The following is a 20,798-nucleotide window of genomic DNA, read 5'->3' as shown; positions in this document are numbered from 1 at the left end:
AAGTCACACGGTCAGTGCTCAGCCGGGGCTGTGCTGAGCTGCAGCAACAGGATCTGTGTGGCGCGCCCAGATCAGAGACATCCGGCAGCCCAGCTCTCACGAATCCACCCACAGGGGCCTCGAGCAGCAGGCTGACCAGAAACCAGGGAATCCAGGCTGCATGCTGGCGGGGTCACGTCAGCTGTCCTAGCGAGCACTCGGACATAAGCTGTGTGCTGTGGGAGGCTGGTCTCAGGAGCAGCCAACACATCACCGCTGGTGGGGAGAGAGCAGACCCCCGTGGCTTAATGGGGTCTAGGGCTCTTCTCTGACGACACTGGCAAGGGAGCCAATTAGTGCCTAGTTTTAACTGATCAAGGAGACTGTTCAAAGAACTTCAACTAAAGGACCACGTCTCCCCCAGAGCGCGTCCCTTGCAGCGAGTTACACCCGTCCGCTACCAACTGGAGGGTGGCCAGACGGTTTCAACAAAAATCCCGGCCACGCTTGCCATTCCATCCCAATCTACATCCCATCGGATTTAGAAAATACCAGGCACTTCTATTCTCTCCATTTGTTTCCTGGACAGAAAGCGCCAATCCCAGACTGTCTGGTTCAAAACCGGACACCCGGCACCCCTTCCGAACTGGAGGGACAGCCAGCACCCGGCTCCCACAGCCCAAAGGCTGCCCCCACTGCAAGCCCTTCGGGGCTGGTATGTGAGCGTGTACCCCAAGAGCAATTCGTAAGGGCCATGGGAGCTTTCAGCCCCGAGGGGCACGTTCTTCAGATGAGACCAGGGACTTGGGCTGCCCAGCTTCTCTTCAGGGGACCCGGCTCAATATTCCATCTCTCTCCTTCCAGGCCAGGCGCCCCTGCAGGTTGGAGTCGGATGCCCAAGAACTGCATCAGTACCCATCTCGCACCCTCAGCCACCATCCCAGCTGAGGAAGCCTCAGAGGGAGACCAGCTCCAATCCTCAGGTACTTCCTCAGCAGAGGCTACAAGCCCCTCGTCCCGGGGCTGGCCACTGCCCTCTCCCCCAGGAGCGCTGTGGTGCTCAGATCCTCCGTGGTGGGCCAGGCACGGGGCTACCCTGGCTGCACATGGTCCTAGCCCGTTCCTGTGGCGGGGTGACCCCTCCTCGGGTGTTACCTGGTGGATGGAATAATGAGAGACTCCGTCTTGGTGATTTTCCCGCTGGGTGGGAGCTTCTCGATGAACACGTCCAGCGTGGAGAGCTCTGCTTCCTGGGCATCCTGCTGGCTAGGCTCCTACAAACATGGAGCGACGTGAAAAGCCACGGAAATCCGGTGCCTTCCCTGGCCCTAGTAACACCACCCTGCTCCGTCGCCCCCAGCTGCTCCCACCCACAGCTCCCACAGCACGAGCCGACCGCCTGGAACAGACTCCCAGCTGAGGGAGTCGGTGCAAGGCCTGTGAGGCAGGCCAAGCCCCCAGGGTACGACAGACAGCAGCTACTCCAACTGCTGGGCGAGCGTTACAAGGCAGCGCTTAGACGTACGTAGGACACGGTGTCCGAGAGACTGTCCGCTGGGGGTTTGCTTCCAAGGCTCTTGGTCTTTTCAGGCACTTCTACCTGTTTGGGGAGAGGGAGCAGTCAGAGCAAAGCATGCTAGGGCAGCAGGCCTCCCCTGGGGTGCCCACAGGTTTCGGGCCAAATCCCTCAGCTGCCCTGCTTCCTGCCCCACAACGCCGGCCCCGGGTTCTACATGCAGAAAAGCAGCTGTCTGGAGCCTCTGCCCCTCTGAGGTTTTGTGGGGAGGCCTCAGACAGAAAGGCTGAGACGCGCGCACTAGGGCACACAGCACCCCTGTGCCGACTGAGCCAAGCCAGACCTTGCCCCACAGGGCTGAGCAGTAACGGGAGTCACTGCCTTGCCAGTCCCAGGCCAGTGAGCGCAGAAACAGACCCACCCTCAGGCCTTCAAGCTAAGCATGGGCAGGTTCCACTAGAAACCTCCCTCAATTCAGCAGCCCTAGCAAGATGGCTTAGCAAGCTGCCGTCTGCAGAGACCGCCCCCCCGGCCGCCGGCAGTGGGTCTGACAGCCCAGTACTGCCGCCTGGGATTAGCCTCCCCCTGCCCCCAGTGCTCCACGGCTCCAGGCTTCTCCACTGACTCACGAGTCTTGCTCCGAAGCTCAGGTCCTTCTGGACAGGGCCTGGTCCTGCCACTTACAGAGTTGGAGAGGAGGCAAAAACATGCCTGGCCCCCAGGGACGCTGCAGCTTGGGAGACAGAGGGCGGGGGCTGGCAGCGCCAAGCCCTTCCCTGCGGAGCTCTGTGGCCCGAGAGAGCCGAGCCCAACCCGGACATCCAACACCGGGCGCCATCCGCAGACTAGCACCGTGCCCCACAAACAGGTCCCCTTCATCCCCACGCCCCTCTGCCAGCTAGGGCAGAGACACTGCCACCTCTCCGCTCAGGGACTGACCCCAGCCCTGCCAGACACTGCTCCAGAGAGCACCTCCCAGTCCTGCCTGCCCTTGGGGTGCACTGGGGTCTGCCCTTCCGTTGTGTGGGGTGGGCGTTCTACAGGGACATGGCGTGGGGGCGGCTGCCCTGCAGGCAGTGCTCTGAACAGCTGACACCCCCCTCCCCACACACACACGCACGCAGTACGCAAGCAGTCACAGCTCCTGCTCCGGTTCTCGTGCCAACTGACTGCAGAATCCACAGGGCAAGTGATGGGCAAAACACGCAGCGTAAGCGACAGCCGCAGGAAAGGCAAACTTCCGCCTCGCGGCTGCTGAAACCCCGGGCTCTGCTAGCAGCACACTCGGGCGTCGTTCGCCGGCTCCGCACAGGCATGCATCGCAGCACAGCGCAAACCCCGGGGCTGAACGCATTCGACTGCATGGCAGGTTAAATTCCTGCCAGGGGGAATGCCGCCATTTGGCTGGGGAGATGTACTGTGTCGCCGCCAGGCCGCTCCGCTGGTGAACACCCTCTGGAAATGGGACTTACGGGGCTCGAGGGCTCTCTCTGGCTCCGGGCGCTGTGGATGCTACCGATTTCCGTCTGGGAGCTGGAGTGGGACAGGCCTTCAAAATACGGTCTAGACGAGACAGACATGAGGCTGAGACTCTGACAGCTTCTGCTCCCACACTCCCAGCCCGATGCCAGGGACGGCCAGAGCCCGCCTGCCCCAACGACGCCCCGAGGAGTGAGAAGCTGCTCTTCACACACAGGGCCTCTAGCGCTTGGGCCAGCCTCCGGCACTCTGGCAACTGTGCGCGGGAGAATGGAACGGAAAGGAGGGGCCCACGGTGTAAGCACGGGAACGTGAGCCAGGAGACCTAGGCTCTTCCAGCTCGGCTGGTGACTGACTAGGAAACTGCAGGCTGGTCCCGTACCTCTCCGGGTGCCCCTCTACCGCGGGGCTCTTACGCACCCTCTCACAGGGCTGGCTCTCAGGAGCAATTCAGATTGCAGCTCTACTCTCCTTCCTCCCTGCGATCATCTCGTTCAACCTTCTACACAGGCCAGAGCTCTGCGCTAGGCAACCCGCATCAAGCCACAGAGCAGGAGGCTGAGCTAGACGACACTCTGTTTAGGCAGACGTCCGCTCTGGATTTAACTTTCCACGTACCCACCATGGCTTGGCAGAGTCTCCCCGCCATAATTCAGTCTCCCCATGAGTTAGGTAGGCCCGGTGTATCGCTTGCATTACGATGCTGTTTGACTTTGCCTGGTTTACAGAGTGGCCCCTGTCCCTCTATAAGCATCTTGTCCTAGTAACTTCCCTGCCACCAGTGTGTCAGCACCCGCAAACCACCAGCTACAGACCGCACCTTCTCTTTCAGTTCATGGCCAAACCGCGGACTAGCACGCACCAAGAACACGCTCTCGGTCCTTCTAGGGGATTACTGCCCAGTTAGCAACTGCACTTCGCAAACCATCAGCTGGCCAGCATTCAACCCGTTACCCCAGACCATACTGAGTCATGCGTGCTAGCTTTTCATCACCGGAACGTGAAATGCTGAATTCTCGCCTGCCACGATCCCGGGCTGCGTTTCCTGCCTTGCATTCCCCGACAGAACCATTCCTCCCACACCTTTTTCCAAGTGCTCACCTCTCACACGACTTCCTACGTTCCCCACTCACACGACTTCCTACGCTCCCCACAGCAACCCGTCTGCTCTTTCCGAGCCCCTCACCCCAACACACCCCCTGCCCCCTTCCACAGGCTGTCCTCTTGCTCAGCTTGCTCCATTCATGCCTCCATCAAACCACCCCCAAGCAGCTCTCTTGCCTCCACCTGCCTCTGCAGCTACGGCCCCTCTCCCTTCTCTTCCACGTTCACTGTGTGCCCTGACAGCCGCTGCTTCAAGCTCCTCTCCTCCACCTCCCCGTGCTCCCCTCTGGTCTAGTTTCCATTCCGCTGAAGCCATCTCACAGCTGTTCGCACAATTCCCTCTCCTCCTCCACTTCACAGCCTGGCCTCTCTTGACTTACAACTGCAGCTGGTTCTGGTCTGATCACTCCATTGGCACACCCTTCTTGTCCCCTCCCCCCGCAGCGGGCTGCATGCATATCGCCTGTAGTGCCACGTAGCGCCCACGGGCACTTTGCACCTCCCCCCGTCTAACAGTCTCAAATGGCTTAGTCCCCCTCTGTGCAGCCCAGGCAGCTCCCTTTGCAGTGGTGTGAGAAGAGCAGGGCTAACCGGTAAACTCCTGCCATTAACTGACTTGCCAGTGCGTGCAAATCTTTCACCTGGGTCAGATCCGCACTGCGACCCAGTGCCAGGCAAGGAGAAAGGGGCGGAGGAGTGGAAGGCAATCAACACAGCTGTAATTATTAGTGGGGTAAGAAGGGAAGGAGGGATTCAGTCTCAATATTGCCCCTCCAAAAAGCAGATGGCCAAACCCTTGGCAGGACAAGGAGACGGCAGAGCTCTTTGATAGCCAAGCATGGCTCCGTCTCGCCCAGTTAACTCCCTCCCGGCTTCTTACTTCAGCTTTGGTTTAGGAGTGCTCAGGACACTGTCGTCATCTTCCATCTCAGGGCCGCTGTCGCTGGGGTTCTCTATATCCAGCGTGTCGTAGAGGAGGTCCAAGTCTTCCTCCACTTCTGGCACGTGCTCCGCTGGGTCCTGCTCTGAATCCAGAACCTAAGCACAAGACACGTGGCTACAGCAGGCAGCATGGAAATCACGGAGACACCGACTCATCTCAGCATCTGGGCAACAGGCTGGCATTCCTCATCGCCTCCGGAAGCCAGGCCAGTCTGCACACTGTGCTGCGAGGGCCGTGGAGCACTTGCACACGGAGCTGTGGGGACTAGAGATGGTGCACGAGCACACCAGGAAACGGTGCTCTGAGCAACCCGGCCCCCGGGAGCTATTCATGTTTAACAAGTTATTAAGCTACTAACACACTTACTGATCATTTGACAGCTCTTTAGAAATGGAACTTCAGAGGGGGGCGAGTTAGAAGCGTTCTACCAAGAGCCCAAAGCCAGACCTAGTCCATCCCGTGTTCTCCCTCGAGCACCCCTAACCTTGAGGACGTGGCTCCGGCGCCTTCGGATGTCTTGTTGAGCAAAGGGGTGGGGGCTATGTCCAGAGGAGGGTTCCCGCCGTAGCAGACCCAGATTAACAAGAATCTAACAACGTCCTTAAACCAGAACGCCCAGCAGCTTCCTGCCTTGTGGGAGAGCAAGGGGGATAAAGCACCTGTCCTCCTGGTGTCAATCCTAGAGCCAGCACTAGAGGGCAGCAGCACAGCTGGCCCCATGGCAACTGCCACACTGCCCCAGCCCAGTTACTTCTCCTCAGTAGCAACAGAAAAGGAAAGCGGGGGGGGGGGGGGGGGAGTAATTCATGGCCCCTCTCCTGCCTCCGAACAGTAGTATTTTGCAGGTAGTGCACCCCCCACAAGCAGGTGGCCTCCTCGAGGAGAGGAGCATGGCTGCAGCGAGGGTTTAGGGACAGGGACTCTACCGAGGGAGGAATGACACGAGAACTGGGCATCAAGGAAGCATGGTCACTTTGCGCCATGAGATACGGGTACCCAACAGCTGAGGGACCCACAGGCCAGCACCCCTCCTTTCCCTTCACAGCTCTGTCTGGAGGAACAAGGAACCACTGGGGAGCGAGCCGCTTCCAGGGGAGTCATCTGACTAGTGGCCGGCAGGACCATTATACAAAATGTTCCCACGTGCTTGTCCTTTTCAGCTTTTACCAGATGGTTTACGGTCTTAGGATTTTTGTTCGCTTGTTTCCTGTGAAAACGAAGTGGTTTGCTGAGATTTACAAGCAAGGCTGTAAGAAAACAAGCTGTGAGCTGACCTCATGGGTTGTGTAAGCCAACAAACCGACAGGTTGTCTTTGAAAGGGTCACAGTCTGCAGGCAAGTGGGTGCACAAGTGTCCTGTAAAATCTCTGACCAAACCACACCTGGAAACCTTGGTGGGTTTCTGATGTCAGTTCTCAACCTGCTCTGTTCAACCGGGGTCCAAAGAGCCTCCGACAAAGATAGCGGGAATCAGGACAGATTCGAGAAGGCAAGTGAGAGAAAGGAGGAAAACCGACCTGGCATGAGCCGGACCTGGCTGAACGTGAAAGTCTGAGGGACAAGGGAGTGTTAACGAACTTACCTCGTCAGACACTTTAAACCGTCTCAGCAAGGCCACCACTTTCTGCTTGAAGTTCTGTTGCTGTAAGACAAAGACACTTGTACGTTGCAAGAGGGAGCGTGCCGGCAGCTAGACCCGGATACGCTGACGGCTCCCAAGCAGAGCCACGCATGCGCTTGACTCAGCCCCAGGGGCTGCGCTACCTCCTTTCTGCCTTGGTGCCATGCCCCAGCAGCACGGAATCCCCCGTTCACACAGTTCTACCCATGTTCAGATCAGTTCAGATCTGCAGCAGAATGAAACCAGTCTCGGCTTTCCCAGAACGTTTCAGACCTGGGCTGTTGGGCTTAGCAAACAAGTTTTGCAAAGCTCTCGTGAAAACATATATGGGCCACGGCGCCCAAGAACCTGCCCAGCGAGCTGCAAGAGTAGCTGCTACTCCAGCGGGGGAACACAATGCCAACAGACCACTCTTAGTGAAGGCTAGCTCCTCACTGTGCTGGCTACGCTCTCACACAGCCCAGCCCAGAGTCACAAAGAGAAGACCGAAGTGGGGCTTCTCATTCTGCATTTGAACACCTGCCCGACTTCAGACACGTGCCTAAACGTGACTTCGGGAGCGGTGTGAAAATCCTTGCTTCTAAGTTCTTAGCACATACCACATACACCACAGTGCGGACGCCAGCAGGGCCAGCTACTATCGTGGGTTTAGGGTGGCCATAACAAAGCCACTAGATAAAAAGTTCCTCTCACACAAATGAATGTGAACCCTGGTTTGTGAGATGCAGGCTGCAATTGATTTCGTGACCATGTGCTGAGTGTGGGGTAATGGCAGAACGGCACAAGCTATGGTACAAGTTGTTCATGCCGTAAGTTTGGAGAAGGGCTGTGTCACCCCGCTCTGCTTGCTGCAATTGCCCCTCCTTCCCCCACATCCTGCAAGCCCCACAGAATCTAGACAAAGTCTAAGTTTTTGTTTGTTTTAATTATGTCGCCTCTAAGGCCAAGCTGCTGTATTAACATACAACCCTCTTCCCCGTGAAAAAAGTGATTAATTTAGAAAATGCAGCTTTTATGATTGTATCCAGTTATGGTTCTGCAGGTTTCAGATCCAATGTCTGACTAAATGCCAGGCCTAGAAACTGATTCATATCATGAGAAAGCTGCTTCACTTAGTGGTCAAGATGCATAATTCTGTCCCCAGTTATCAAAATAAACAAACTATCATTGATCCAGGCACAAACAACTAGTACACTGGCATCTAATGATTTCTCATCACCCTCATTTAGGGGAAACTAGACACTTCCTTTAGTGCCAATTACTTTTATTTGAAAAAATGTGGCCTATTTAAAATATCAGAGAGACTTATGCAGTCGGAAATGGTGCCAGTGGAAGTAAAGGAGCGTGTGGACTGGCCGTCAGGCCCAGGTCCAAAGTAAACCCTACTTATTCCGTGGTTCTGCAAGAAAGGGATTTAGCTCAGCGCCTAAAGGTATCCTCGTTTCATACGTGGCAGATACCATCTACAAAAAACCTGAAGCCATCGTTAAGGTTGCCACACTCAAAGGCAAGTTTAAATTTTAGCATAAAGCCTGACTCCATCCCCTTGTGTGCCATCAGCATGACCGTGTAGAACAGCACGTCGTTTATCGGGTACCCAACAATTTGATACTGCAGGAGGAGTCTGCGGCCTGACCCACTTTATTGTGTCAGACCCGCTCTCCACTATCTCGCTTTGGACCGCTCATCTGGCCTGACCTCACGCAGAGGGCCAGCAAAAGGCCTCTGGTCTACATCAGGCCTTCTGAGACTTACACACACATGAACCTGGTACTAGCCTCGGCACAGGTCAGTTTCACTTGTAAGTGATTCTCTAGGGTTCTCATCTCACAGGCAGCACAAGGGGGGCACACACAGGGAAGGCGGTCAGCACTCGCTGTACTTGGAGCGATACTTCGATCGCTTTTCCACCTCCTGCGATTAGCTCGGATTTCACCGCTGGGATGGTTGTGTGTCTAGCTCTGTAACTCCCTCGAGCTGCATGCACATCCTGGCCAAACCCCGTCAGTGTTAGTAAAACTAATTTCCACCGACCCTGGTTATGGACGTCGTTCTTACTATCGATCTCCGCTGCTTCTTGGGCTTCCCCAGCTCATATTCATCGTCGTCCAAATCCTACGCAGAAAGAAAGTCTGATTTTATACTGCCCACAACCCAAACAAGGGTTCCAGGTATTACTCTGCAACTCAACATGTGCCGGGGACTGATCAGTATTGTATGTGTGCACAGGCTTCGTCTACGCTACAGTGTTAGGTCAGCCCTAAGCCATCTTGGGTAGGCCTCATTACCTCAGCATCTACACTACAGCCTTGCTTCTGCCCATGTAAGTGCCCTATCACGAATACTGCATACAGCTGTGATCGCCTCATCTCAAAAAGATACACTGGCATTGGAAACGGTTCAGAAAAGGGCAATATTTATGCTGAGGGGTTTGGAACGGATCCCATATGAAGAGAGATTAAAAGACTTGGACTTTTCAGCTTAGAAAAGAGGAGACTAAGGGGGACATGATAGAGGTCTATAAAATCATGAGTGGTGTGGAGAAAGTGAATACGGAAAAGTGATCGACATAGTCCCACAATATAAGAACTAGGGGTCACCAAATGAAATGAATAGGCAGCAGGTTTAAAAACAAACAAAAGGAAGTTTTTCTTCACTTAGCACGTAGCCAACCTGTGGAACTCCTCGCCAGAGGAGGTGGTGAAGGCCAGGACTTTAACAGGGTTGAAAAGAGAGCTAGATAGATTCCTGGAGGTTAGGTCCCTCAATGACTATTAGCCAGGATGGGTGGGAGTGGTGCCCCTACCCTCTGTCTGGAGGTGGGTGACAGGGGAGGGATCACGTGAAGATTCCCTGTTGTGTCCCCTCCGTCTGGGGCACCTGGCATTGGCCACTGTCAGCAGACAGGACACTGGGCTGGCTGGACCTTTGCTCTGACCTAGTCTGGCTGCTCTTATGTTCTATCATGCCAGCATCGTGACTTCACATGGACAAGCCCTACACCCCTCGTGGGGCTGGTTAGGTGACAGTTTCCTGCACTGACAAGCTGTTGACTATCATGCTTGTCGATTTTACTGCTCTGCGTGGAACCAGTGAATTGACCAGAAAGCCGACCGGCTCCATGCTGCGACCCACACGCCCGGCTCACAGCTTGTGCTGTCACCCCAGGCCAGGTGGTGGGGCACCAGCTACAGCCCAGTTGCTGTCCAGGTTCCCCACTCTGCCCCAGGCTCCCAGCCCCGTGCTGGGAGCCAGCCTGTAGCCCCTCACACTGCTCCTCCTAAGTCAGCGGGGCTTGTCTTGACGAGAACACTCCCCACTGACAGGAACCGAGGGGGCTGGAAATGCAACTAATATGGGTTGAGCCTCAGTCTCCACCAGCCCTGAGTCAAGACTAGCAGAGACCTGGACTGATCCAGCACAGAAAGGGAGTGTTGAAAAGGCAGAGAGACTGAAACCCTAGGAGTGCAGCTGCTGCTTCTCCAGCACACCCAGAGCAGCCCCTCTCCTGCTCTCTGCTCTCTCGGCTTTCGCTGCACATCCGTCTCCAGCTGCAGCATGGAAAGCCAGGCCCCCAAGGGGAGTGGAATTCCCAGAGCCAAGTGAGCCTGCCAGGCCCCCAAGGGGAGCGGAATTCCCAAAGCCAAGTGAGCCTGCCAGGCCCCCAAGGGGAGCGGAATTCCCAGAGCCAAGTGAGCCTGCCAGGCCCCCAAGGGGAGCGGAATTCCCAGAGCCAAGTGAGCCTGCCAGGCCCCCAAGGGGAGCGGAATTCCCAGAGCCAAGTGAGCCTGCCAGGCCCCCAAGGGGAGCGGAATTCCCAGAGCCAAGTGAGCCTGCCAGGCCCCCAAGGGGAGCGGAATTCCCAGAGCCAAGTGAGCCTGCCAGGCCCCCAAGGGGAGCGGAATTCCCAGAGCCAGGTGAGCCTGCCAGGCCCCCAAGGGGAGCGAAATTCCCAAAGCCAAGTGAGCCTGCCAGGCCCCCAAGGGGAGCGGAATTCCCAGAGCCAAGTGAGCCTGCCAGGCCCCCAAGGGGAGCGGAATTCCCAGAGCCAAGTGAGCCTGCCAGGCCCCCAAGGGGAGCGGAATTCCCAGAGCCAAGTGAGCCTGCCAGGCCCCCAAGGGGAGCGGAATTCCCAGAGCCAAGTGAGCCTGCCAGGCCCCCAAGGGGAGCGGAATTCCCAGAGCCAAGTGAGCCTGCCAGGCCCCCAAGGGGAGCGGAATTCCCAGAGCCAAGTGAGTCTGCCAGGCCCCCAAGGGGAGTGGAATTCCCAGAGCCAGGTGAGCCTGCCAGGCCCCCAAGGGGAGCGGAATTCCCAGAGCCAAGTGAGCCTGCCAGGCCCCCAAGGGGAGCGGAATTCCCAGAGCCAAGTGAGTCTGCCAGGCCCCCAAGGGGAGTGGAATTCCCAGAGCCAGGTGAGCCTGCCAGGCCCCCAAGGGGAGCGGAATTCCCAGAGCCAAGTGAGCCTGCCAGGCCCCCAAGGGGAGCGGAATTCCCAGAGCCAAGTGAGCCTGCCAGGCCCCCAAGGGGAGCGGAATTCCCAGAGCCAAGTGAGCCTGCCAGGCCCCCAAGGGGAGCGGAATTCCCAGAGCCAGGTGAGCCTGCCAGGCCCCCAAGGGGAGCGAAATTCCCAAAGCCAAGTGAGCCTGCCAGGCCCCCAAGGGGAGCGGAATTCCCAGAGCCAGGTGAGCCTGCCAGGCCCCCAAGGGGAGCGGAATTCCCAGAGCCAAGTGAGCCTGCCAGGCCCCCAAGGGGAGCGGAATTCCCAGAGCCAAGTGAGCCTGCCAGGCCCCCAAGGGGAGCGGAATTCCCAGAGCCAGGTGAGCCTGCCAGGCCCCCAAGGGGAGCGGAATTCCCAAAGCCAAGTGAGCCTGCCAGGCCCCCAAGGGGAGCGGAATTCCCAGAGCCAGGTGAGCCTGCCAGGCCCCCAAGGGGAGCGGAATTCCCAAAGCCAAGTGAGCCTGCCAGGCCCCCAAGGGGAGCGGAATTCCCAGAGCCAAGTGAGCCTGCCAGGCCCCCAAGGGGAGCGGAATTCCCAAAGCCAAGTGAGCCTGCCAGGCCCCCAAGGGGAGCGGAATTCCCAGAGCCAAGTGAGCCTGCCAGGCCCCCAAGGGGAGCGGAATTCCCAGAGCCAAGTGAGCCTGCCAGGCCCCCAAGGGGAGCGGAATTCCCAGAGCCAGGTGAGCCTGCCAGGCCCCCAAGGGGAGCGAAATTCCCAGAGCCAAGTGAGTCTGCCAGGCCCCCAAGGGGAGCGGAATTCCCAGAGCCAGGTGAGCCTGCCAGGCCCCCAAGGGGAGCGGAATTCCCAGAGCCAGGTGAGCCTGCCAGGCCCCCAAGGGGAGTGAAATTCCCAGAGCCAAGTGAGTCTGCCAGCAGCCTAGCCCAGCCAGTTTCAAACGACAGGGTGCAACCAGATGTGGGGTGCTGGGTCTCGTTGCGGGGGGGGGGGGGGGGAGGCAGGAGAGATCAGGTGGCCAGGGGGAGCTACGGCAGCTCCTGAAGCGGGGGGCGGGTGGGGGTGTGTGGCTCCATGCACTGCCCCTGCCCTGAGCACTAACTCCCCATGCCCATTGGCTGGGAGCCTGCTGCCGGCCGTTTCTGGGGTGCAGCAGGGTCTGCAGTGCCAGGACAGGCAGGAAGCTGCCTTAGCGCTCCCCCCCTTCCCCCCACAGGAGCTGCTCGGGGTAAGCCCCTCCTGCCCCAGCCCTGACGCCTTCCAAAGCTGGAGCCCCTCCTACAGCCCAAAGCTCTCCTCAGCCCTGACCCCAATGGGGCAGTGGCAGGCTCTGCGCAGTCGCTGGACTGGTTAGCCACACCCCATTTGTTAGAAGCAAGCAGCGCTCGCTTCCTATCCGTGTCCGTCCTTCTGGGGAAGGAGCCCTCGGCACAGTACCTGTCCCTGGACAGCATCATCACTGGCTTCCTGCTCAGAAGAGAAGCTCTCGTACTCCTCTTCGGAATAGTTATCTGAAAGGGAAGGGCACCAAGTCTGAGAGAGCCTCTCCGGAAAGACGGGCCTGGCTTGGTGCCCGGGGTGCCACCGCCACCACCACACGGACCATTCCCGGAGCCAAGGGGCCTGAGCATTCCGGAGCAGACTAAGGGCGCATCTTTCAGTGGCACCAGACAGGCAGGCAGAGGGCGGGAGAGCGAGGACACTCAGCTAACGGCTAGGGAATTCGCCCACAAGCAGAGAAGGCTGCATGCAAGCAAGTCTGGTAGAGACACCATCACCTCTTCTCCCGCAGGGGCCAGTCTGGCTTGCCCACCCCTCAGGAAACAAGCAGGACTAAGTGCCGGCTGTCCCAAGAGGCCGGGGGCATCACTCGGCCTCTTGCCACGGGGACACTCGAGCGACCTGCTGCCCCATGCCGTGCACAACTCGTGTGCGAGACCAAATCCAGCGAGGAAGAAAGGAGGCTGCTCCTTCCTAAAACGACACCACGGAAATGGACTCACTACTGTGGACACTGCCTGGTGTGTGCCCATGCAGTGAGCAGCACAGACCTCCCAGCTAAGACAGAAGTGAGCTGCTGTCCTGCCGCAGGGCACGCATGGAGCAGATGCCACAGAGGGAAGGCTCCAGGCACACAAGCCCACATAAAAGCGACAGGCTTCTGCTCCGAGGATGGAAGTTACCACCGCACTTCAACGGTCCCCGGGAGCGTGTTTCGGAGGAGCAGTGTATGTGGCTGCGTGGCAGCCCCAGGGCTCTCTCTCCGCCAGAGGCAGGTGCACCCCTAGGGACACTGCAACTCATCGGTTATTGAACGACTGTTGTGGGCACCGGGCTGGTGGGCCTCTGCTCTGCCCCAGCCTGGCCGCTCTGAGGCTTTCAGATTTCAGCACCGGTAAGAACTGGGACTGACTGGCCCAGAAGGTAACTCCCTTTGGCTGGATCCTACACTCACCACCAGCCTTCTCAGCGCAGGACGACGGGCCTCCCCTGCCACACACAGCCCACGCCCGGAGGCCGAGGATCGCATGTCCCCGGGGCCGCGGCGGCACCCCGCCTCCAAGCACGGGCTGCCACACCCGGTCTCTGCTGCCATGGCTTTTTTTATAAGGTTAAAGAGAAGGCAGCCCAACTCCTAGGAGTCTGTGGTGCTCCAGCTCCTGGCAGCTTCCTTGCCTCATCCAGGTAGTCTCCCTTCCCTGCGGCCCAGCCATGGCCCCCTTGCTCCACGGACCACCACCGCAGAGAGCTCCATTCCTCTGTGGCATCAGCTGGCCACAGCTCAGCTGGCCTGCCTGGCCTTCCTCCCCAGCTACCCACCAGGCGCAGGGGCAGCCCAGCCCCTGTAACTAGCTGGGCCAGGCTCGCCTGCTGCAGTCCAGGGCAGCGGGCTCAGTGTCCACAGAGCCCAGGGACACACAGTACACAGGTACGGGAAGCGGAAGGTGTGCCTCAGGAGAAGCAGCAGAGCATAGGCTCCCAGCAGCCACGGGGTCGGTCTACAGTCCTGGCAGTTATTCCAGGCTAGCTCCCACATGGACACACTCTTCACTCAGTCACCTCTCCATGGGGTAGCTCGATCTACAGGTTGGCGAGGACTGGACTTCACAAAGCGCGGGCGTGGAGGAGAGCAAAGCCCTCCCACGCTACGTGCAATGCTCGGTTTTGGTTCCTCTTCGCCCCTCACCACCTGCTGGGTCAGGAATTTCCTAGACCACACTGCCGTTAAAACACAGTATTTAGTTCTCCTCTTTGTGAGCCCGGCCCTCCCGCAAGGCACTGGGGTGACCCCAGAATGCAGGGAGGGGCAGACACTTCTGCTCTCTGAAGGCCCCACGCGGGCCGAGCGGGACAGCTGTCTGGCTGAAGCACGTGCCAGCTGGAGCCCAAGGAGGATGGGGAGGGATCTGACACGGGGAAGTGAGCCAAGCATTGGCAGGCACAAGGCGGGTTGTTTAGTCTTCTCCTGTTCTAGTTCCATCACAAAAATGTAGGTGGAGGCAGCTTCTGCTGGGGGGCTTGAGGGAACAGGGGCGAGTTCTGCGGGGGGCACAGCTTTACCTGTGGACTTGATCTTCTGGCTGGGCTGCACGGTGCTGTCATCGTGGTCTGTGGGCTGACTGGACAGTGAGAAAATCCAGATCTCTGCTACTTTGGCTGCAGCTTCCTTGATGTTGCTGAATAGGCTCAGCACCTGGCCCCCTTCAGTCGGGTGCTGCATCACCTGCCATTGGGGAAGCAAGAGGCTTACCTTTAAATGTCGTGGGCCCGCGCTCCACCCACCCACAGCTAAGTTACTTCATGCGTGACTTGGAGCCGCTTGCTCCTGGGTCCAGGAGAACCACCCGCTACAGGCGCTACCTGAAGCTCTTTCAGGAGTCTCTTGGCTTTCAACTTAAGGAATGGCAGGCACAGAAGATCTCTGTGGTGGGTGATCAGACCCCAAGGAGGCATGTTATTGGATTACCCTCCTTATTTGCCAACTTACCTGGGCACTAACTTTAGCAATCGCTACGTAACCCTCCTCTCAGGAACTCTCCAACTAAACAAATGTACATTACAGCCAATTGGAGAAGGCATGTGCAGACCTGGTGTTTTACAGAGCCACATGAACCAGCAAGTCTCTGGTCCCCGTAGCTGGCCCTCTAGATGCGACAATGAGAACTGGTCAAAGCTCAGGCAAAGCGACACCTCTGGGGCTCTGTTAGAAATGGAACTTGCTTCTCCATCCTTTGCCACCATTAATAGGATCATGGTCCCACTGTCCTCTTACAGAGTCTCTTCCATGCCTGTTCCTCTAGTGCTCTTCCTACCTAGCCCAAAACACTTGTACCAACATCTCCCCTCCTGGTCTTTATCAGCGTTCCTCAGGAGTCTGCACCTGGCCCCCTCCTCTTCTCCACTTCCCTCTGATGGTCTCATCCACTCCAGGCTGCAAGTGGCCACCTCTGTGCTGCTGAAACCCCAGCCTACCCCTCCCACTCTTAACCTATCTGTTCCGTTTTGCATCGCTTATCAAAGGGGGAGAAGAAACACTCTTGTAAGAATTAAGGAACTGAACATTCCAGGAGGTACTATTTATAGGGCGCTCAATCATGGTTTTTAAGTTAGTGAATTTTTTAAAAAAGCAGTGACTGCTTAACATTTTAAAAGAGATTTGCTGATAAGTTTACCCGGAGGGCTACTCATATTTTTAGGATTTATTTTCCAATTATTAACAATGAACCAAACATGATACAAGACCAATTTAAACAAAAAGATCAAAAGTTAGGATTTAATCAAAATTCAAATGCAGACGTGGAAAAGTATTTAAAGTTCAGTTCACACAAAATAAATCATTTGTAGATTTAGTTCTAAAATCACAGCCCCTTAGCATGACTGTAGTGTTAAACTACTCCATTTTGCAATAAATTCTCCACTGATGGAACAATGTAGGGAATGAAATTTTCAGGAAGATTTGTTAAATCTTGTGTTAAATCAGAACGCTTGACCAATTAACCATTAAATGGGAATTCACATCCCTAGAGTGAAGTGTTAGGAATTGATCCCAAACCTTACAAGCCAGAAAGGAAGTGAGCCAGCCCTTGGTTGTCCGGCTTACATTCGATAGAAAATACACAGAGTTTCTTACTTTGTATTGTTCCCATGAACACTTTTGCCCTGTAACCCTTGGTACGCCTGAAAGGCAAGACACACGAAAGCCACCCAGGTACCGTATCAGAAAAGAATGGCAACCCTGGATCTGAACTGAGGGAAAAAGGCAAACGCGGACTCCGCCCGAACGCTCCGAGTTGTGCTGATGAGCATTACCTCAGCCATGTTGATGGAGCCCACTGCCAAGGTCTTGTAGCCCAGAATGGTTCGATTTTTGTAGCGTTTCCTCCTTTGCAGCATGACCTGAAGCTTGTTGCCTTCTCTTTTCAAGAAGTGAGGGTACTGAAGGTAGAACACAATTTGAAACAAGTTACACTTCTTGCCACTAGTTCCCCGTGGGGAGAGGCTCTGCCCCTAAGGGGAGATACCTCTCCCAGTCCCAGGGCCTGTCAAGAGGTTTACAGTTCAACTCCTCCTGTGCTCTAGGAGCTCCAGCAGCGGCTGACAGCTCCACACTGGTGTGAAGGAAAGCCGTGCTTTCGGTACGTCAGACTGAAAAAACCTGGCCAGTGTTTCCAGCCAGGACTTCTCTCGTCACCAGCCCGTCCATGCTGCCCTCTCATTACTGAAGAATGGAAAATAACTGCTCAGCTCACGAACACAGCTCTGCTGAAGGGCTCCCAAGGGAGTTCTCACAGAATAGGAGCTCGCTTGGGTGGCTGGTAAGGGAAATCTGTTTGCATAAACCTCTATTCACCTACGTACAGTGGACCGGAAAGGGACTGGCCCGGCCAGCAGGGAAGACTGATCCTCAGTGGAATGTTTGTGTTTCATGTAAATAACTTCCCGAATGGCCAGAGTCTTACGTGCACAACATCCGCCTGGTTATTTCTCCACTAGACAACCTGAATCGCTGCGCTCTGCCAGGCTGACAGCTATCTGCAAGAGTGCTGAGAGCTCTGAAACCATTAAGGCCATTACCTGTTAACTCACAGCAATGAGCTTGAAAAATTCACCACGATTAATTTTTCATCTCAATCAACTGCAGTTTTCACCCAGGCAATAGCAGATCTACTCAATTTTGTGATGCATTTCTACATTTTCAAATATGCAGATTTCAACTACAGCAGAACACAAAGTTGCAAGTATATTTGCACTGTAAAAATGATAAAATGGCGTTTTTCAATTAATCTCAGACAAGTACTGTAGTGCAATTTTTACTGTAACAGTGCAACTTACTATAGATTTCTTTTGTTACATTAGTACATTCATAACCAAAACAAAGTAAAACTTGTAGAGCCTACAAGTCCTCTCAGTCCTACTTCTCATTCTGCCAATAGGTCAAACACTTTTTATTATAAAGTTTTACATTATTTTATTTTTGAATGCAGTTATTTTTTGTACATAATTCTACATTTTCAAGTTCAACTTTCCTGATAGAGACTACAGTACAATACTTGTATTAAACAGAAAAATACAATTTCCTTTGCCTTTTACAGTGCAAATATTTGTAATAAAAAATAGTGAGTGCTGAACACTTTGTAATTCTGCATTGCAACTGAAATCAATATATTTGAAAATGCAGAAAACATCCAAACTTGAAAAATGATACTTTATTATTGCTTAACAGCAAGATTATTTTTAATCGCTTGACAGCCTACTACCACCAATGGATCTCTCTCAAATGCAGGCACCAATCCTGCATCTCACAGGTGCTGACAGGCCTGGCAGAGTCTACCGAGCTCTTCAGGCAGACCAAGTTGTGTCCTGTCATCACCAGCAAGGCCAGGCAGTGTGACTGAAGTGCTGTCAGGATTAATACCCTGTGCTTCCAACGTCTGGATTTTGTTTTTAGTAACTACATGGCCGTTCCTGCTGCAAACTTTTGACTTTCAGGGTCAAGTATCAGCAATAGGAATTTCCTCTCAAGTGTCTGACACACAGACCCGGGGGGCACAATACCCTGCAACACTCCCCATGGTTCACGTGACCTGGAGACACTGGGCCCTAGGAATTCAATCAGAACTCTGCAGATCCGGTTTGACTATGAACGAGTAAACCCATCTGAAAAGGGAGTGTGTGCATGTGGGACAGCACCATTCCCACCTAGGAATGTGGTGTACACAAAGGGCTATATTACAAAAATAGCCAGGTTGCAAAGCCAAGCACTTGGCCTGCCTGCGCATTTGCATTATGGCACAGCCTCTACATACATGATCACATACCATTGGTCTACTGGGGGCATGCAGTGCCCAGGATGGACTTCGCTCATGGAATGAGCGGCCCAACAAGGAAAACCATTGTGTGTCAATTCACGCAGTAAATTAGCCCTAGGCCACACGATTCAAGCCCCACTCTGAATCGAATTAACAACTGCCTGTGGGCTTTTCTACGGTGCTCCTCACTAATGCATGAGAAGCACTGACACGACAAGGAATGGACGGTCACAAGACCCTAGGGCAACGAGGGGTGCTGTCTCTCCAGATTACAGAGGGGGGCCTGAGGCACGAAGCGTGGACAGGAATTGTAGGTGCTCGGTGCCTGGCTAGGACCCACATTCACAGAGTACACAGCACATCACCTCAGATGTTCAAAGCGCATCTCCCACTGATTTTAGCTGCAGCTGAGAGGGATCGGCACTGCTAAAATCAGATCCCAGAGCTCAAGTCAGCACCAGGACAACGAGGAACATAATTAGACATCAGCAGCTTAGAAAAGAGGCGACTAAGGAGGGATACGATAGAGCTCTATAAAATCATGACTGGTGTGGAAAAAGTTAATAAGGAAAAGTCATCTACATAGTCCCACAATACAAGAACTAGGGGTCACCAAATGAAATTAATAGGCAGGTTTAAAACAAACCAAAGAAAGTTTTTCTGCACTCAGCGCACAGTCAACCTGTGGAACTCCTTGTCAGGGGATGTGGTGAAAGCCAGGACTTTAACAGGGTTCAAAAAAGAGCTAGATAAATCCATGGAGCTATTAGCCAGGCTGGGTAGGAATGGTATCCCTAGCCTCTGTTTCTCTGGAGGTGGGTGATGGGAAGGATCATGTGTAAGGTTGCCAGGTGTTCGGTTTTGAACCAGACAGTCCGGTATTTCAGCTCTCTGTCCAGGAAACAAATTGAGAAGATACCGGACATAGAAATGTCTGGTATTTTCTAATTAAGTTTTTATTATCATGAGTATCAGTACGTAGCTGTGTACTGCCTGGCTGGTAGACATGTAGACATGCTCACGCTGCATGAGCGTGTCTACCAGCCAGGCAGTACACAACTACACACTAGAGAGGAGGGGGGAGCGGGGGCAAGGGGAAGAATCCTTGGGGCCAGACTCGCCCATGAGCCCCGCCGGGACTGTGTGCGGGACGGGCAGCACCCCGGGATCTGTGTGCGCCCAGGGCAGCCCCGTTCCCTGACGGCCGGCCTGTTCCCCTACAACCCCCTCCCCCCCACCCTCTCCAGCCTGCCCCGCTCCCCAGTGGCCAGTCCTGCTCCCTGGCGGCCGGTTCCCCCCGGCCAGCCCTGCTCCTCCCAACCCGCCCTCCTTCCCGCTGGTCGGTTCCCCCCTGGCCAGCTCTGCTCCCTCCGACCCTCTCCCGGCCAGCCCTACTTCCCACCGGCTGATTCCTCCCCCACCCCCACATGCACACCCCGGCCAGCCCTGCTCCCCCCGACCCTCTCCCGGCCAGCCCCGCTCACCTCCCAGTTGGTCCCCCCCATTTGAGATCAAGTGTGTCCGGTATTTTATTTAAACTGTCTGGTAACCCTAATCACGTGAGGATTCTTTGTGATTCCTCCCTCTGGGGCATCTGGCACTGGCCACTGTGGGAGACCGGACACTGGGCTGGTTGGCCTTTGGTCTGGCCCCAGCTGGCCGCTCTGATGTTCATGTCTTAAGCAGCTTGCCCAGCAGCTGTGTGGCAGGGGAAGGATGGAATCCAACTCTCCATGCCAGCACAACTGCACTAGCCAAGCTCTCCTGCCTCCTTCACACCTCTGCAACAACCGAGAGAGGCCTTGACACTCCAGCCACCACAGCACAGCCGTGGCGCATCCCGAGCGCGCGGTCCGTCCCCTCGCCGCGCGAGGCGGGGGCAGCAGAAACGGCATGTGATCGTGTCTCTGGAGACCGAAACCCACTCACAACTGGGGCTGTGCAGCCCTACGGCAGCCCCTTCCGACATGTTGAGAAGTTGAATTTGCCAGGGGGGTGCCCTGTGAATGCGGTGGGTGCATCATTCCCCAGGTGTTTAGAAAGCAAAGCTGGAGGAAGGAAGAGCCATCGTGTGGCACCCTTCGGGGAGCAGCACAGGTCAGCAGTAGGGCTGGGTCCTCTGGCACCACCACAGACCTCTGCAACCTGCACTAAGGGCGTACCACTGAGCGCTGCCATCCACTGGCAGCAGCTCAGAGGGGACGGGACATTTTGCCAGTGGGTTTCCTGGGCGCCTGCTGACAGCAGAGGAAAGGTGAAACTGAGGGGAATCCTGGGTTCCATTCCAGGCTCTGGGGAGTTCCCGGGCAGGAGCAAATCAGCAGAGTGAAGGGCACAGGCATGGAGCAAGGTGCACAGGTCAGGGGACACACGACAGTACGATTTAAGGGGCT

At 55.7% G+C, this 20,798-nt stretch overlaps 1 protein-coding gene across 6 annotated transcripts in view; it reads right to left on the bottom strand.

The window, feature by feature from the left end:
• The window catches only part of PACS2 (phosphofurin acidic cluster sorting protein 2), a 92,210-nt gene that overhangs the window by 27,778 nt on the left and 43,634 nt on the right, over positions 1–20,798 (bottom strand). For 4 of the 6 annotated variants that reach the window (XM_075937068.1, XM_075937071.1, XM_075937067.1 and 1 more), the window contains exons 4-12: positions 16,406–16,531; positions 14,657–14,819; positions 12,533–12,606; positions 8,677–8,757; positions 6,604–6,663; positions 4,959–5,116; positions 2,968–3,058; positions 1,505–1,579; positions 1,135–1,253 (exon numbers count right to left, since the gene is read on the bottom strand). In XM_075937068.1, coding sequence (XP_075793183.1) covers positions 1,135–1,253; positions 1,505–1,579; positions 2,968–3,058; positions 4,959–5,116; positions 6,604–6,663; positions 8,677–8,757; positions 12,533–12,606; positions 14,657–14,819; positions 16,406–16,531 — 947 coding nt within the window. The remainder of the gene's footprint in view (positions 1–1,134; positions 1,254–1,504; positions 1,580–2,967; positions 3,059–4,958; positions 5,117–6,603; positions 6,664–8,676; positions 8,758–12,532; positions 12,607–14,656; positions 14,820–16,405; positions 16,532–20,798) is intronic. The other 2 variants (XM_075937072.1, XM_075937069.1) reach the window with 1 other exon arrangement.

Source organism: Pelodiscus sinensis, chromosome 9 (genome assembly GCF_049634645.1).
Source record: "Pelodiscus sinensis isolate JC-2024 chromosome 9, ASM4963464v1, whole genome shotgun sequence".
In the NCBI taxonomy this organism is placed as follows: Eukaryota; Metazoa; Chordata; order Testudines; family Trionychidae; genus Pelodiscus; species Pelodiscus sinensis.
Note: the sequence above shows the minus strand (reverse complement) of the source record. Positions and strands in the feature narration are given on the sequence as shown.